Source organism: Ilyonectria robusta (assembly GCF_021365365.1).
Source record: "Ilyonectria robusta strain PMI_751 chromosome Unknown BGZ61scaffold_3, whole genome shotgun sequence".
NCBI lineage: Eukaryota > Fungi > Ascomycota > Sordariomycetes > Hypocreales > Nectriaceae > Ilyonectria > Ilyonectria robusta.
In genome coordinates, this window is record NW_025764437.1 from 1864185 (window position 1) to 1881452 (window position 17268).

At 55.5% G+C, this 17268-nt stretch overlaps 5 protein-coding genes across 5 annotated transcripts; 3 read left to right on the forward strand and 2 right to left on the reverse strand.

Annotated features, from left to right (window-relative positions):
* Nucleotides 1-233: 233 nt before the first annotated feature.
* Nucleotides 234-2374, forward strand: BGZ61DRAFT_528166 (uncharacterized protein; the record flags this gene model as incomplete). The annotated part of the gene is made up of 3 exons (XM_046253210.1): nt 234-407; nt 525-829; nt 886-2374. The coding sequence occupies 3 exons, from the start codon at nt 234-236 to the stop codon at nt 2372-2374; spliced, it is 1968 nt and encodes a 655-aa protein (XP_046109691.1).
* Nucleotides 2375-5193: 2819 nt separating this feature from the next.
* On the forward strand, nt 5194-6341 carry BGZ61DRAFT_528167 (putative methyltransferase-domain-containing protein; the record flags this gene model as incomplete). The annotated part of the gene is made up of 2 exons (XM_046253211.1): nt 5194-5937; nt 6018-6341. The coding sequence occupies 2 exons, from the start codon at nt 5194-5196 to the stop codon at nt 6339-6341; spliced, it is 1068 nt and encodes a 355-aa protein (XP_046109692.1).
* A 1091-nt stretch (nt 6342-7432) lies between these two features.
* On the forward strand, nt 7433-9302 carry BGZ61DRAFT_473572 (uncharacterized protein; the record flags this gene model as incomplete). The annotated part of the gene is made up of 3 exons (XM_046248466.1): nt 7433-7608; nt 7671-7742; nt 7799-9302. 3 exons carry the CDS (start codon nt 7433-7435, stop codon nt 9300-9302), a joined length of 1752 nt encoding a protein of 583 aa, XP_046109693.1.
* Nucleotides 9303-10124: 822 nt separating this feature from the next.
* Nucleotides 10125-12569, reverse strand: BGZ61DRAFT_473573 (uncharacterized protein; the record flags this gene model as incomplete). The annotated part of the gene is made up of 7 exons (XM_046248467.1): nt 10125-11172; nt 11221-11614; nt 11664-11808; nt 11862-11963; nt 12016-12114; nt 12174-12387; nt 12448-12569. 7 exons carry the CDS (start codon nt 12567-12569, stop codon nt 10125-10127), a joined length of 2124 nt encoding a protein of 707 aa, XP_046109694.1.
* A 2534-nt stretch (nt 12570-15103) lies between these two features.
* BGZ61DRAFT_443357 (uncharacterized protein) lies at nt 15104-16236 on the reverse strand. The gene is made up of 2 exons (XM_046244861.1): nt 15569-16236; nt 15104-15512 (listed from the first exon to the last, which is right to left on the reverse strand). The coding sequence occupies exons 1-2, from the start codon at nt 15895-15897 to the stop codon at nt 15362-15364; spliced, it is 480 nt and encodes a 159-aa protein (XP_046109695.1). The 5' UTR covers nt 15898-16236; the 3' UTR covers nt 15104-15361.
* Nucleotides 16237-17268: the final 1032 nt, after the last annotated feature.

A 17268-nucleotide genomic window follows, 5' to 3' on the forward strand; every position in this document is an offset into this window, starting at 1 on the left:
TTGGATGACAATGTGACAACGCCCTCACGTCTCGACCGCCTTTAAAATCCTTCCTCCACCGGCAACTCGAATCATTGCCCGAGTTTCCTCACCTTCCCAACGCACCGAGACGCTCCCACCTCGATCAACTGATACGGCTTCTCGCATCGCCCTGCGCTACACTGATCGACACCACTCCATACCCGCGTCATTTCCCACCCCACGGCCTACCCAGGCTCGTGTCAACCTCCAGCATGAACTCTCTCAAGGTTCCTGAAGCCGGGTGGCAGCTGGAGGGCTCGCCTAGCGAAAGATCCAAGCTGCCACAGCAGGCCTTCGCTCTGACGCTTAGTGACAATGTCATAGAGGACATGATCAAATGCGTCCAGAGTGGCGATGGCCTCCAACTTTCCCTTGGCTCCACCCCAGTAAGTTGAGCCCTTCTGCTTCAAGAGCTTGTGCCTGCAACCGTGTGCCAAAAGCATCACCTTGGCTGTATCGCGTCTGTCGTCGGACGCTTGGCTGACCCTCGTGCCCAACTCTAGACCTTCATTTACGGCTCCAACTCGCACATCATTTCTCCTCCCTCCGACCCGTACCCCTACGACGTCTACCTGACGAAACCATTCGACTCGACTCGAACAGCTGTCAAGCTCCCGCATACTGGGTCACTCTTCCAGAAACCCAAAAACAATGCTCCAGCCAAGGCCCCTGCCAACAAGGCAGACAGGGATACCGACGTTCGGCCCAAGGCTGGAAAGACAAGCAAGAGCAGCACACCGTCTGGGCTCGACTCGGATCGTGAGGTCCTCCAGAACGAGATGGCTGCTCTCGCAGCTGGTCGGGAGAAGTCGGTCTCACTTACTTCTCAGCTTGGTATCACTGTACTGACATTTGATGACACAGGGCTCGCGTGGTCGGCAAACTACCGACGTCGAAGAAAGGCGCTGCAAAGGCCAAGGGCAAGCTGCTTCCAGGCTATAGCTCGGCCCCACGATCGATACCCGCGTCCCCAGGTCACATCTCACTAGGTTCGCCGTCCTCAACACCCACTCTCTCTGCCTCACAACAACATGTGGAACGAGCCAAGGAGCAGAGAGTCATCTTGGTTCACGAGCTTGCTGTGCAGGATCGCTCTCTCGAGTACCTCACCAATAAATGGACCGGCAAGAAGGAGGACATGAGAACCACCCTCGAGAAGGTGGCGGACAACCTCCCGGATACCAAGAAGTGGGCAATGAAGAAGACTTATTGGAAGGAGCTTGACGTTTGGAATTACGACTATGATACCCAGGAACTGCGACAAAAGGCGATTGATAACGCGGTGCGGCAGTACGACAAACAGAGATTGTCGGAATCGGAACCAGAGTGGCAGAAGTTGTTGCCCAAGGAGGAGCGAGGGAAGGGCAAGTGTTTGAGCAAACTGCAGGCCAACTTGGCAAAGGGACCTTCTCAACCACCACCCAAGATCAAGGTGCAGAAGGCGGACGGCAGCCCATCGTCTCGAGACGAGACTGGTTCTCTGGATGGCAGCCGACCAAAGGCTGTGGCAGAGAACATGTCAAGATCGGCCTCCAATCCTTTGCCTTCCAAGTCTAAGAAGGTCAGCGGTCAAGAGGCCCAGGTCAAGCGGCTCCTCGGCAACTCCAAGCCTAAGCCAGCCGTCACGAAAGCCTCGCCTACCAAAGCCCGACCGACGGCAAGCAAGGCCAATGGGGGCAGAATTCTCTCCAAGGAGATCATTCTGAATTCAGACTCCTCGGGAGATGAGGCTCCCGCACCTGTTAAGCCCAAACCCGTCCCCGTCACGAAGACAAAGGATACGGTAATCGCCAAGCCTCGGCCAGTGGTCAGGGAGCCCATCAAGCAACAGGCAATGAAGCGACCTCGTGATGACGACTCGAGCTCGAGCTCCGGAACTCCTCTGTCGAAGCGCATCAAGCCCAAGCAGCCACTGCCTGCCCCACCACGACTGAAGCACCGCCCATCGGATGCCAGCCAAAACTCTCGCAGCACTGGCACCGCTTCATCGCACAAGAGCAAGAACACGTCGCCCACGAAGTCATCACCCCTGGCTTCTTCCCCACCAACCAACGCGTCTGATCTCGAAAACGAGGCACCCCGGGCCCCGCTGGTCAAGAAGCGCAAGATGATGGATGGAGACGGCAAGCCGCCACCGCCTAAGCGAGCAGCCGTCTCGAGACTTTCGGAAGAACTGGTGAACAAGGCACGGACTTTCAAGTCGGTTTACGAAAAGTACGAGACATTACATTATGAAATTTCGGCGTTGAGCAACCCCCCGAAGGACAGGCTAGGACGCCTCAAGGACATGAGGGAAAAGCTGCAGATGATGAAGATGGAGATTTATCAGGAGTGCCCTCCGAGCAAGGCCTGAACGAAGGTGGTAATGTGGGTGGGGGAAGGATATTTCGGGCGAGGACGCAACAGCATCATGAACCTTGCTTTGAATTCGCATTTGCATCAGGGGAAACGGGATCTGCATGTTACAGGATGAGAGCTTCTACGGTGTGGTCACCAGAGCTCGTTTGATTTGAATTGGTCGTTTTGATACCACACTACCCGCCACACGGCTAGAATAGGCAGGCAGGCAGGCAAAGGCAAAGAAATACAGCAATTGTTGAATGAAAGATCGAATGAATAAACAAATGCCGTGACTTGAATGGAACATAGAGACGTAATGGTTCCCTCTGCGCTGGAACAAGACCGGTGATGAGGTGAGACGAAACGCATGTGACGGCATGTGGTCTGGGGGATGCCCAGCTCCCAGGGGTTGGCGCAGATTGCCAGGCCTAGACCCACCTACGGGTCAGCGAATGATCTGACGCTGAGCTCGGCAAATCATCCGGTGTAGGGTAGAAACGTTGAGTTGGGTTGCAGATGGGAGGGGACGATGCAGCGGAATTTTATGACGGTTGTCGTTGAGACACGTACAGTTGGGTAGGTTTTTAGTATTTGTTGCTATTTTCAGCGAATACATGCTGCAGCGAAACTATCGAGAGTGGGTGTGAATGAGTTTGTTTTTGTACATTCGCTTAATGGTTAATATTTGCCTCCGTCAGGATGTCTTAAGGTTCCGGTACAGTATTATTTTCATCACAGACAATAGAATATCGGAGTACATAAACTTCGTGAATATTAGGTAATAGCAAAAATGCATTAGCGGACACTGAATGACATTGAATCCCGCGACAACGTAGCAAGTTGGTTTGTTGAGCCATTCACCACTTGATGCATCACAAATGTGGGGCACATGCAACAACAAAGCAAAACTGGCGATGAGTTTTATTGTCCGTTTCTACCGACCTGTGTACACAAATCTGGTGACGGAAATGGAAAGAAAAAAGAAGAAGGCATGGGCACAAGAAGCGTAGCAAATCGAATAAAGTTGGGGTTGGAAATACATGTTCATGGTTAGCCGACTTCAAACCGGCAAAGTCTCGACCCAGAGGTTTAGTTGGCGAAGTTAGGAGCGACGATTTGATCTCGAACAAGTAATAGCCCGGAAAATGGACTGGGATTCCTGCCGAGCGAGATGTTCCGGGATACCACTGACCAAATGCAACTGACTTCGACTCACTGACGAAAAACTGAATGAATACTGACATGTACCGCGCTACTATTCCCCGCTGCGGGGGTGGGAACCGTTGTCGCCGCCGAGACATGAACGGTCTTCACGGTACCGGGCGCCGTCTTCCGGGGCAGAAGAAAATACCGAGAGCAATAAAAATCACGAAGAGGGGGCAGAGAGAGAGTTAGATGGTCTCGGGCCGAGGGGTCCGATTGCCGGTGCGCATCACGATGAAGCAGTGGTACAACAGCCTTGGCGATGCGATGAAGATTTTCAATGCGCAGCTATCGGCGCCCCGGCAGCATCACATGCATCCGTCACACGGCGTCTGAGCCGGGTTGCTGCGCGAATGGCTCTGGACGAACGGGCAGTTCGTGCGACGCGGGAGATGTGCTCGGCGCACGAAGCCATCAGCCGGCCCCCGATGCGCCAGCTGAGGAGGTCGCGCAAGCGGCGCCGGCGGGGGAAAGCGGAATGGCTCGGACGTGGTTCCGGCACGCGGTGGGGATGCTGCAGCTGTCAAGCGCTGAGGTGGTGCGGTTGGTGAGGACTGGCAGAGCTGCAAGTTCTTGGTGGTGGAGTTTGCGCTGGAGTTGGTGCGGGCTAGGGAGTTGGCGATCCGGAGGGGAGGGGCATGTGCTTTGCGGGTGGGCAGAGATGTGGGACTTGACGTGATCGAGTGAGTACGGGAGTGACTGACTGTAGAGTTGTTAGCACAATCGGAATCTCATGCCTGTACCTAGTTTGCAGCTGCGATGAGGAGTCGACGCATCACGTCATGTTGGTTCATGACTCCAATGACGATGATAGACAGGGGAAATACAGAGGGGACCTTGGGGCGTGGGAAAACGATCAAGGCTGACCAATCGGGAGGGCAGCGGGGGGGTTGCACCCGGACTGGCTCCTTACCGGCCACGTGGGAGACGCGGCGATCGCCGGGCCAGCCGCCAGCCGCCAGCCTGTGCGAATGTGCACCTGCGCGTTGCCTGCACCGGCCTGCACCTGCTTTGTGCCTGTGGCGGTGCGCCTCCCTCTGACAGAAACTGGCTCTGTGGCTGAGAAACGGTGACCCCCTGTCCCCTGTCAGACTCGCCTGAATCTTCGCTTCGCCCCTAAAAAAACTTGCCCGTTACCCTAACGGAAATTTTTCCACCTTGGGACCGTCAGCCTCGAGTTGCCACTTGCTGTTGGTTTTAGTGCGAATGGGGGCCCACGAAACACACCGACAAGTGAGTGAGCCGTGACTTGTATTTCAAGGGTCCCTCTTCTCCGCTTGCTCGCTGAGGCTCTTCTTCCCCCCGGACTTGTTTTCCCCATACTGGTTTACTACTAGCACTACTCTGTACTACTTTCTGCGTGCGATCCGCTTGCTGGAAGCTACTGCTGCAGAGTGGGTGAGTGAGTGATAAGACGCCAATCTCATACAGTTCAAATCATCGTCGCCCAAGATGAGTGCTTAAAAGGTGCTCTCTTCTGTGAGCGCAGTTGACGAGATCCCCTCTCTGCTTCCTATTTCCCGACCATTTTCACATTCTTATCCTTCACTTTTGGACTGAGTCCCTCTCTCATTTTCTACTCCCGTCTCAACCTCGTCCCCGAGAGTCCGACGGGCTCTCATCCTCACCATGGTTCTCGCCGTTGAAGACTTCCCCCAGATGTGGCAGCGCCCCAGCTACACCGAGCTGGTCGATATCCTCCAGAGCCTCGAGCTCAGCCCGCCCATCTGGAACCACAAGCGCCGCCGCTCCGACATCGCCGCCGAGCAGGAGTCCCTCGCCAGCCAGCGCAAGGGTGAGGTCACGCGCTATCTCTCCTCCATCATCAAGAGTCAACTCGTCTGGATCGAGGATGACGACGAGAAGGAGGCTTTGTGGACGCAGGCTAGCAAGCGCATGTCTGAGAGGTGCGGTCGCACCGCCATGGGCGAAGTTATCCGACGCTGGCCCTTCGATGGAGAGACGGCTACGGCGGAGGATTTCGAGCTCGTCATCAGGGAACCGGCGCTGACGGGTGATTCGCTCGGCTTCAAGACCTGGGGCTCGTCCTATGTTCTCTCCCAGCATTTGCCCAAGCTGGCCGAGACGTCGCTGTTCCGGCTGTTCGACGAGACTCTGGGACAACCCCGTCCTGATGTTCTCGAACTGGGTTCCGGAACAGGCCTGCTTGGACTCGCGGCGGCTGCGCTCTGGAAGGTCCCCGTGGCGTTGAGCGACCTGCCAAATATCGTGCCAAATTTGAGGGACAATGCTTCCAAGAACGAGAGTCTGATTGAGGCTCGTGGTGGTTCCCTGAAAGTTGGACCCCTGACCTGGGGCGGCAGCGAAGATGAGATCGACCAAGCATTGTTTGGAGAATTGTATCAGTTCAAGGTACGTCCCCGCCGTGGTCTCTTGACCCTTACAAACCACACATCGTGACATGAACACTTTCTCTGACTCCAAACCTCTAGATTGTCCTGGCAGCCGACCCCATGTACGACGACGACCACCCAGCGCTCCTCGCCTCAGCCATTTGCGATCACCTCGCCCTGGGATCAGAGTCGCGTGCCGTCGTCATGGTGCCCAAGCGCGACGCCACCACCGTGCGCCTCCTGGAGGCCTTCAAGCAGGCCATGATGGACCTGGAGACGCCGCTCTTCTGCGAGGAGGAGGACGAGCTCGCCGGCCAAGATGACTGGGTCCAGGATGAGAACGCTGGCCAGGTCAAGTGCTGGCTGGGCATTTTCTCACGCGGCGGGTCGCCGCTGACTGATGTCAGTGACGAGATGTCGTGAGGGCTTGGCGGGCCATTGAGAAAAAGGAGCAAATCACTGCGCGGAGAGATAGACACGAGATACGAGATATGGAACCCCTGCGACTTGCGATTACTAGACAATTAGACAATAGACGCTTTGGAAAGAGAGGGAGAAGCACAATGGCATTGATACAGCGGCATAGATGTAGACAGGCGGAGTCATGCATGTCACAAGATAGATAGATGGGCAACAATACACTGGTTAGACGAGTCACCTCCTATTCCCACTGCTTGCCCAAAGCGGCTCGTATTGTTCTTCGCCTGCTCAACCGTAATAATACCGCCGCTCCATTGGGACATGGCACCTTTATCACGGATTGTCTCGCCTGCGCTGTCACGTCCTCTATTCACGTGCACCCTCCTATTCTCTGGCCTCATTGTATCCCACCATTGTGGCTCTACCGGTCTCTGCCATTCATGAACCGCCCCTGATTCACTGCGAGCACCCGCCTGTCCTCCCAAATGAGGTCGTGAAGGAAGGTATTTATGCACTTCTTTCTCTACTCACTGCTGCTTGCTCGTTGCTCTCCTCTTCACTTTCCTAAGTCACAAGAACCTATTCGCCACCTCTTCTCTCCCAGCGCATCGCGGCGCGCGGGTGTCTTGCACCTTTGTGTCGTTTCCAATTCCCTGCGGCTTGAAGCTCAGTGTCAGACCTGGGACAATCCAACTACTTCGTCGTTCACTGCTTGGGAGATTGCGCAGTATTCCAACTGATATTAAAAGGTGTTAACTGAGCAAGGATCTGTCTTTTGTTCTTCTAATTCTTTTGCTCTTCTTGATCTTCTAATTTTCATGTTCCTAGCATTTGGTTGCTACCACTCGCATTTCGTTGCTATCACTCTTGCTTACAACCGCTTACACTAGCGGCAGCACTCAACACCACCTCCCTCTGCTCACTGTGTTAGTGCCGAACACAACCACTCACGATTGTCCTACCTGGACCTCAGTCTCAACCTCACCTTCAAACTCACCTTTTTTTTTCCTCTTCACCAACTCGTTCCGCCACCCTGAGACATCGCTCAACACTACAAGTGCTCATCACGCATTCCTCGTCGCAGGCTAGCCATCATGGTCGGCCAAAATGTCTACACAGAACAGGAAATCCGGTTTATACTCGATTTGCTCATCAACGAGGCAAAGGGGCCGGAGATCAGTGAGGCCTACGACAAGGAGTTCGGCAAGCCCCTCACGCCGAACCAGCTTCGCTATGTCAAGAACAAGTATGGAAAGGATCCCAAATACGGGTATGTTCACGCTCTCTTCCCTTGTTCACAGCAGGATCATGCTAACAGATGCCTTCTTGCAGGACCGCGGCGATCAACTCCAGTATGAACAAGAACAACAAACACAGCAACAAGAGGAAGCAGATGGATGACGGGTATGTTGACACGCCCTCTCCTCCTCTTCAACCGCCATCTGACTCCCCACCACCAGCGCCGGCCGCGACCAAGCCCATCCCTTTCCATCCTTCGAAATCAACAGAGCCTCAAACCAAGCCAGTCCCTTCCCCGGCTTCGAAGAGAGTAAAGCTGCCCACGACTCGGCCAACGCCTTCTCGTGCTTCGGGGAGAATAGCTCGGAACAAGGTTTTGCACCTGAGCCGCAGGTGATCCCCGACAGCCTCGCTCACGGGTCGGACAATATCTTGTGGAGTGTGCCACAGTACCCAGGCCCTCAGGCACATCCTCAGCCGCTTCTCTACCAGCCTCTCAACGCTCAACAGCTTTCAATGATGCCACAGGCTTCACCGTCGCAGAACTACCACCAGCCAACGGCTCCAAAGACCGAGCTAGAAGACTTCACCCACGCCATGGCGCCACCCGTTGCGGTTCCTACGAACGAGCCCATCTCCTACCAGCAGCAAGACCACGTCTCCAACGGCGGCGAGTATCAGATGATGACTGCTTGGGACAGCAATAACCCGGAGCTTCAAGCCCTTGGTGGCATCACCGACCTCCAACCTATTCAACGATCCTCTGCTGCGCCATCTGCTTACGCACCCGCCTTCAATCAATTGCCTCTTCAAAACACCACTCGAACCGCTCAGCAGCAGCAGTCCATTGCTCCCTCACCACAGTTGGCTTCACCACCTCACTACCCTCCTCCAGCTCAAGCTCCTCGATCCAGACCTACAGTCCAAGCGGTGCAGCAGTATAGTCGGTACATGCAAAACCAGTCAGCCGACCTCCTGTCTCCTCCCAACGACGCTTCCGCAATTAATCCCCAACCCGCCACCGTACCGTATTACGGCGCCGGTCCGCAATCTAGACAAGTCGAGGAGTTTCGGAAGAGTCAGCAGATACCGATGCAGCAAATGATCGCGGCGCGACAGACGAAGCGCACACTGGATTGGAACCAATATTCGTCTCCCCAACCTCACAACCCGCCTCAACATCACCAAAACCCACCCCAGCAGCAACCTCAAACCCAGCCTGCAATGTTTTCTCTCAGCCCGAACACCCAGACCGCACACATCGAGACGGCCTCACTTGCTAGCAACCCTCCCACCACTAATGCTCTCCCCAACCCCTCTATGGTGCAGGCCTCGCCGTCTTTCAACACAACCAACATGGCCCCAGCCTCGCCCGCAACCACGCGAGATGTCGTAAGCACTCAGACCTCTGGACTCAAGTCGAGCCACCAACCCAACTTAGACGATGTGCTAACAGGCCACTTTGACGCTGCCGATTACGAGTTCTTCGTCCACAGTACACCCGATGAGTTTGCTTTGGAGCAAGTCTCGTCAGTGACGGCGCTGCACCCTGGATTTGAGCCGCACGAAGCCCAGAACGAAGCTGTCAACCTCGATACGATCGACCCGAAGCTGTTAGACGAAATGTGCGTTCTGCCACCCCTGAAGCGCGAGGATACTGCTACGCCTCCGGAGGATGGTCCCCAGACACCTGCTGTGCCCAAGAAGCTGAGCGGTGCTATTTGAAAGACTGTTTCATATTGGTTCTTTGATTTTGATTTTGATTTTGATTTGATTTTCTCTTCTTCTTTTGTTTTGTCCGCAGAAGGGTAGTTGGTTTGCTTGCAAGGAGCGGTGCATTGGGACGAGGGAAGAGGGAAGAGGGAACAGGAAACAGGGAAGAGGGAACAAGGAACAAGGAACAAGGAACAAGGAACAGGGAACAAGGAACAAGGAACATAGGGAACAAGGAACATAGGGAACAAGGAAAAGGGACAAGAACTAGGAACATTCGATGATAAGGATAGGAAACTCTGAGTGATAAGGTCATAGGGATAAATCTGACTTCAGCGAATTTGGATAAATAATCCTCCCAATCGAGCATCGGTGCTCTCCCCGAAAATATCGCCTGTGATCTGTTACATCCAACCAAAAAGGACTTGTTCACCAGTGAGTGACTATAGAATGGTTCCCTCTCCCCATCCCTCGGCGCCCCCTTTTGAGACTTATCCGCCCACTTCTTCCTTCGTTTGCTCTGCCTATGTGGCGCCTGATCCTTCCAACAGGGTATCTAGTGCATTTAGAAACGAATAGACCGCCGCTAAAATCTCTTTAAATGTTTCAAAAAATATCTTCCGCTCTCTTCATGTGTCGTGCCATCTGTTCTCATATGATACGTAGTCAAATCAAGGCTAGGCCTCCCACCAACCCATCGCGCTAAAATCTAGAAAGGGGATACGGGAGGTGAACGTTAACCAGTGGACAAACATTTGTTGTCCAAAAAAAGAAAAATAGAAGAAGAAAGTAATAATATTCGACCAGATCGAAGGTCGGAGGCAAAGTCACCCCCTAGACCACGATACTGATGTTTCGGCGTGTCTCCACCTCTTCCAGTGGGAACTGGAAAACAAAGCGGAACAGCTCGCGGAGGTAAGAGTATCTTTGCGAACTCTTAATCATGGTGTGAATACTCTTTGCCATTTCCTGAGCCGACACTCGCTTGCCCCGGATTGGTAGAGAGTGGTGACGTGGGATGATGGTGTCCATGAGGACGGAGTTCTTGTATTGTGATAATAGCGTGGCATGGGCCATCTGAGCACCGAAGGACCCGATCGGCAGATCCTGAACGAAATGCTGGAGCGCTGCTGCTGCAGACTTGGGGTCGGCGATGGCATCGCGATTGAAACCGAGGTTCATGGCAGCCCGGAGCACAAGAACCTTTGCCCTCGTCACGTTTGCGTCCTCGGATGCGGCCGTCGTCGTTGCGGTGCTCGACGTCCTGGCACTGGTTTTCGAATAACCCGACAAGTTGGAGGCGTTGCTGGACCATCGCCCGCCTCGACTGTTCTCGCTGGGAGTTCCCAGGACGAGAATGTTGGGCATCTGGGGCGAGTGGCTCTGAGGGGAAATGGGCGTGTCCTCGAACTCGGTCACAGGCGTCTCGGGAACTGGCGGTGGCTTCCGCGGCTTTTCTTCCTGGCGTCCGCTCTTGACGCTCTCACGCTTGGAATGGATCGAAGATCGGTTCGAGGCTTGGCTCTGGCGGCCACTTTGATCAATGGCTTGGTGGGGGGTAAAGCCCGTTTGGCTCGGTCGTGGGGTCTGCCTGTCTGGTCGCACCTGTGTCCAGCCATCCCTGAATATGTCACAGAGATCCCAACAGGCTTGGACTGCTGAGCCCAAGAGCTCCTCATCTGGTGGTCTGCCGTCGCGCTTATTTTGTCGAATATTGAAGAGCATCTCCGCGAGGGCCCAGCATGCCCGTAGTAGTTGATCAGTCTCGTCGACGAAGTCGCTGCGTTGCTTCATAAGCCGATGGCACAAGGTGATGTAAAAGTCCAACGTCCTCTCTCTGAACTGTTCAGGGAGGTTGCGACTGTCTTGGGCGCTATATAGGCTTTGGGAACATTAGTATACGTACCAGTCTCAGGGAGATGGTACTAACTGGTTGTTCAGCTCGAAGCTGACACGCAATACAGAGTCTGCAGTGGGATCATTTCGATCCCGGACATCAAAGAGAGCTTGGCAGAAGTCACGACAAAGGTCGAGATTCACCCTGACATTAAATGAAGTCGTATCTTCGTCTCGATTATCGTAGAGTCGTTGGCAGAGCTTCCAACACGTCTTCCAGGCCTTCTCATGGGCGTCGGGAATACCGGAATTATTGAAGACTCGAGCACGATGAATCGAGCTCAAATTGGCCAGGGTGTTGCAGAGAGTCCAGCATTCTTGGAGGGCGCTTCGTAAGGCATTAATCTCGTCTTCCTCTCGGGGCACTGGCATCATCTCGGAGGCGTAGTCCTCGTCGTCTCCCTCGGCCTCGGTCTGCTCATCGATTTCTAGCCGATGGTTAGCATTCTCAGTTTCGAGGACCTAGAACTAACATACTCTCAAGACTGCTGGTGCTGCTCGACCGCATCCGACTACCATCATCTATCATTGACTGCAGGTCCTGTGCGCGGGGTGTGGCACTGTCTAGGTTGTACCGCACGGGGTTGACATCGGTAGAAATGCGTGCTGGTTGTCCAGATGTCTGAGGGACAATCAGTATATAGGCAGGTGAAGATGCATTACGAATTGACCAACCTTCTCTGGTGTGCCATTCAGAGCATCCAGGGTGGTCGCATCTGCCTTGGGCGACTCCCTTGCACTGGGTTCATTCTGCTTGGCGATAGGTTCAGAGGATACCTATCCGAATTAGCCATGTGGTTTAGACCAAGAAGATGGAATCGAGGCGCACCCAAGCGGCAAAACTCTCAGGGGCATGAATTACTGAGACCGCCTCCTCGCTGCTAGGCTGGCGCACACTGTCTTGTAGGTTGGTGGATAGCATCCAGAGCTGCGATGGAGGTTGGTTAGTGATTTGAGATGCGGTATGGTTTCGCCAGGTAGACGTACCTCGGACCGGCGGCCTGAATTGGTGCTGTTGGTTTCCTGATGGACATCTTCCGAGGCATCATCCTCTATTTCTGTTGTCTCGGTCCCGTTGGATGTTACTGGGGATGGTCCAACAATGTCGCTAGGGCTCATGATATTCATGGTGTTGGCCGACATTCGATTTGCGGAGATGGGCCGGAGGGAGGCCGAGTCGGTCACTGCAGGAGGCGAGGAGCTGGCGAGCTTGTTAGCAAGAGCTTTGGACCTAGGTCAAGGTGTGGAGTGGTGCGCATACACGACTCTGAAAGGCGAGCGAAAGCCATCCATTTCGGAAGGGGCAGACATGTCTCTATGATGACCAGGAAAACGGAATTGAAGATTCCCAGTCGATGACCTTAAGGGAGCTTCGAGGGCCATGGCGGGAGCTGTGATGTGATATATCGAGTGGCGACAAGAGGTCGCCGTTGAATGGAGATGGGTGTCGGCGGGGAGCTCGAGCCTCGGATTAGAGCACAGCGACAAGAATGCCTTGCGGATTCTTGAATGCGGAGTCTACGAGGCGGAGCTGGAGAACGAGGTCGACAATAGAGTCATGCGCGACGAGCAGGGACGGCCGAAAAGAAGGATGTTGATGCAGGCCAGTGGTGGTGAGGCCGGGTGGTGTGGGAGGCGGGTCGAGGTCTGGCGGCTGCTCAAGGCGACGGAGGGGAAAGAATTGAGGAGCTCAGACAAGAGAAAGGTGAAGAAGGGACCAGCCTTGGGAGGGGAGCACCGCAAGCTTCCAGCAGGGGAAGCTAGCTTGGGTGGAAGGGGGCTCCAGGTCGCAGATCGAGGTCGCAGGGTTGCGAGTCGCGGGTCGAAAATGGGAAAGACGGAGGGCGGCAGGTTTAAAGAGTGAGCGAGTGGGTGAGCGAGTGAGTGGCGGCGCGGTTGAAGCGAGGCAGACGCAGGCAGGCCAGGGGTTGGGCGAGCAAGCGGCCCCCTGTCGATTCAGGACGGACGGAGAAGTGAGTTGAGTACCAAGGTAGGTACCAGGAAGAGTGAACGACGGTACAGGAAGGCCAGGAAGACCAGGAAGACCAGGAAGAGAGAGTCCCTCCCTTGTCGAATGCTGCAGGAGTCCGGTATAGTCCGGTCGAGTCCGTGCCTACCTACGACGTGGGTAGAGTGCGTGCTCCGTATTCTTTGTTACTGGAGCCCCTGCGCAGAACGCGGGGAAGGGTAGCAGCTGGTACCTCGGCCCTACAGGTGGTTTGCGCGATGGATGACCACTGCAGGTGGATGGGATGGCGTCCAGACGGATTCAGCAGCTGTAGGAGCAGTAGCTAGCTGGCGTGCTTGAGTGTTGTGGAGGGGCGGCCGTAGCTGCGACCTGCGCTTGTCGGGACGCGAGAACTGGCGCGGCGGGACCTAAAGAAGCGCTTGGGATTGGAGGGAAGCCGACCGCTTTGTTATCAAGCCATGTTGTTGACGAGTTTGGAAGGAGGGAAGAAACACGGGCATGAAGCTAGAATGGAGCCGACCAGGGAAGCGCGTTGGGCGTGCCGTGTAAGAACGGCGATGGGATGGATGCGGGAAGGCCGTGAGTTTGGCTGGAGTGAGCGTTGGCAGTTGGCAGTTGGCAGTTGGCAGTTGGCAGCTTGGTAGCTTGGGAGTGGATGTGGAGGTGGATGTGGATGTGGATATGGTGTGGGCAGTGTTGAGGGGTGTCAAAGAGGGGCGTGGGAAGCGGGATAGAACCACCAGGCAAAGACAAAGACAAAGACACAGACACAGACACAGACATACACAGAGGCATACACAGACGCAAACATACTACCTACCTAACCTAGGTACGCAGCAAAGAACAGACGGTCAAAGTGGGTGCGATAAGTGGGTGCGACAAGTGGGTGCGACAGTAGACGCAATGCAGAACAGGCTGCGACTAACCAACGCCCAGGAGGGGCTCTGCGGCTAAGGCTCGCCCAGTGACAGGTCCAGCGAGGCACTGGGGGCAGGTGTGCGTTGTGCTGCTGGAACGGTGGACCAGGTGGGCAAAACAGACGCAGCTCGCCAGAACTAGTAGACGACGGAGTCACGCAGAAGGGGGGGATCGGGATGAGATGGGGCCAGGGGGGGGGGGGCACTGATCGTGAGGGCCGCATCAATCTTACACGCTGCTGCGAGCACTACAGTGAGGTTGTAGTAGGACCGTGCTATCAGAGGTTCCCGTTGGCTGACGGCCCGGTCGACGACAGCAATGCTGCAAGGGAAAAGGCTTTCGGTTGGACATTTTTTTTTTCTTTTGGAAAAGAGCTGATAGCTGGATTCTCCAGAGCCCTCATTGGCGGGCTTCTCATGACTGACGTCGGGCGAGCCAGATGGGATGGAAGGGGGCTTGCGCGTGGATGTGAATGTGGGAGGACGAGTGGATGGAGGGGAGGAGGATGGAGCGGCTACGAGCTGTGTGCCTGTCCGTTTCCTGTTTCCCACTATCGCGTGGCGTCTGCTTGACGGAGAGATGCCCTTTTCCCGCTGTGGCAGTTTCCTGCCTTGCCGACCTGGGTGGTACATTAGTCGTCTCCCCTTTGGTGGGAGGGATTGGGTGTGGTCAATGCAACCCGGCCGTTTTGTGAATGCCGCTGATTTGGCCCCCACAGCATGCCTAGAAGCACAGCTAACAATTATCATGGAAGTATTTGAGTCAATGACCGAGGATTGATGATTCAATGGATTAGAAATATCGTCTCAAGGGTAATCACAGAGGCCAGCGAATGCGAAGGCTACAACACACCGAAAAAAAGACACCCTCCTCCGGGCTGGATGGATGAGCGGATCGTGGATTGGACGGACGTGTAAGATATGGATGGAGGGGATGGGATGGCACAACCCACACCCTACCAACAATTCCCGTCTCACACCCACCGACTACTTCTGACCTGGGCCCGGCTCTTTACGGTCCAAACGCGCTTTTTGTCATTGTCTCTGTCCGTCTGTCCGTCTGTCCGTCTGTCTCTGGCTCGCCGTCTCCCTCTCATCTCACGCCCCCGGACCCTTGCCCCGTCGTGAATCCTCCATCACCCAGGGAGGTCAGGCTCTGCACCTGCGCGTTACCTGGCCCTCCCTTCCGACCTCCCACGCGCCGGGCCTTGCATCAGCCCAATCACAGCCCGGCTGGGCGTCAAGTGGTGGAGGATGGGGAAGCCCTTTCTCCATCGCTCTCCATGCCCCTAGCATCCAACCCGTGGGGCTGCATCCAAAGCGGACAGGCGTCGGCGCTTAAACCAGGTGGGGGGAGGTCCAAGAGGGGGGGATGCCCTCGCTTCCACCAACGGATTGAACCCTGCGCAGTCCAGGTTGCCAATGCGATGGCATCTCGGCCTGTGATGCCTCAGCTCAGTCCCATGAAATGTGATGCTTTTGCGTCGCTGGCGCACCGGTGTTCACTACATTCAGCCTGAACCGTCAGCCTGGGCGTGCTGCACGATGATGACTCTTTGACTCTTTTTGCTACATTGGCTGCGCGCCCCGTTCCCGTCTCGTTCGTCAACGTCAACGGCCATCTAGGTGCTGCGCTGGCCAATAATGCTGCATCCGTACCCTCCACCGGCATCGCGGGCAGCGAGAACAGTTGACAAATACTACTTCGCAGAGATGTCGGATTTTCTGTGTCGGCCCAGCCCGCTGCCTGTGACCGATTGCTCGACCAGGCTGCTGGCCCTGTCTTGACATGCCCTGCCGAGCCCCTGGCTCTCGCCCTCGCCATCGGTATTGTTGTGTTGTTGGTCGGTGTAAAACAGCCAGCACAACAATGCCTCGCCAGCAATTATTACCTGATCCTGAAGCTGACGCCAAACCGACCCTGCCCTGAATCGACAAGCCTTTTGACACTCAGCCCGCCGTGGCCGCCGTGGCCGCTGGAGAGGCCGCCGCCGTCCCCCTACTAAGTCAGCCCCCCAGGTCCAGGCGAGCCGGCGCAGGTCCCATCCCAGGATCCCGTCGATTTGGGACTCGCTACAGCGTAGCCCGCCCGCCGAAGCCTTGCGCCTTGCGTGGTGGGAAGAAGCTGGAAAGGGTGGGTGCTGAGGTTTGCCGCCATTGAGCGGTGGAGCATGGGACGGGCCAGTGAGCGCCCGGCGTTGATGAACCCGGCAGTCTGGTCCCGGCGGCTTTGGAGACGCTAAAACAAACCGGTGGCTCCACTAAACCGGGCGGCAGAGTGGATCCCATCCCCAGCGCGGCCGTCTCTGTGGTCTGTGTCAGGGCATCCGTCCAAGACACTCTCTCTGCCCGCCATCTGGGCATCTGATCTTGTCCCGGAATTATTCCCAACAACACCAGAGCCTCGTTTCCTCTTGTCTCATTTACGTAAATGTGACAACGTGATCACGCCTGGTGATAGCGGGCCAAGAGAGCTTGCTTTTGCCATCTTCGGTAATGGGATTCTAACATTGGACGGGCGGAATCAATGAATGAGACTTGCAGCGGGCGGCCTTGGCTTGTTGGCTCGCCCATTTTCTTGAGAGCCAAGACGTATGAGCATGGGCAGGCAAGCAGAAGGAACCCGACCCCCGAGGAGTCTCCATTGTGGCTTAATATGATCGATCGGGGATCATCTCCCAAGACGACACAATTTGTGGACCAGCAGGCATACAGGCGCAGCTACCTACGTAGCCCACCCCTCCACGCAATCGCGAATGTGCACATCAACATGGAAATGCCGGTGAGCAAACTTAGCTTTGCTTTTCATCCTCGTCATCTGACGACGCAAAGGCTCTTCTTGCCATGGCCCATGATCCCTCCACAGTTCCCAAGCCCGTGGACATTAATCCGCCAGGGATTCTCGTCCCAGCGGCCATTTTAGCGTGGTGACAGCCCCTATGCCTGCTGCGTCGTTTCAGTATATCACAGCGCTAGACAGATTGTCGGAACCGCTCCAGCGATCCCATCCCAACCCAATGGTGCGGGGATGACTTCCTCACTCGCCTGCTGGCCAGTCGGAAGCAGAACCCCCGTGGTGGCTCCCATGAGTTCGGCTACGATGAACTCTCTTCCCTTTCGAAAGTGGCTTTTCTTTTCTCGATTCTTCTTTTGCCAAGCTTGAGCCAGGGCGTTGTGATAGAGGTCTCGTGGTCAG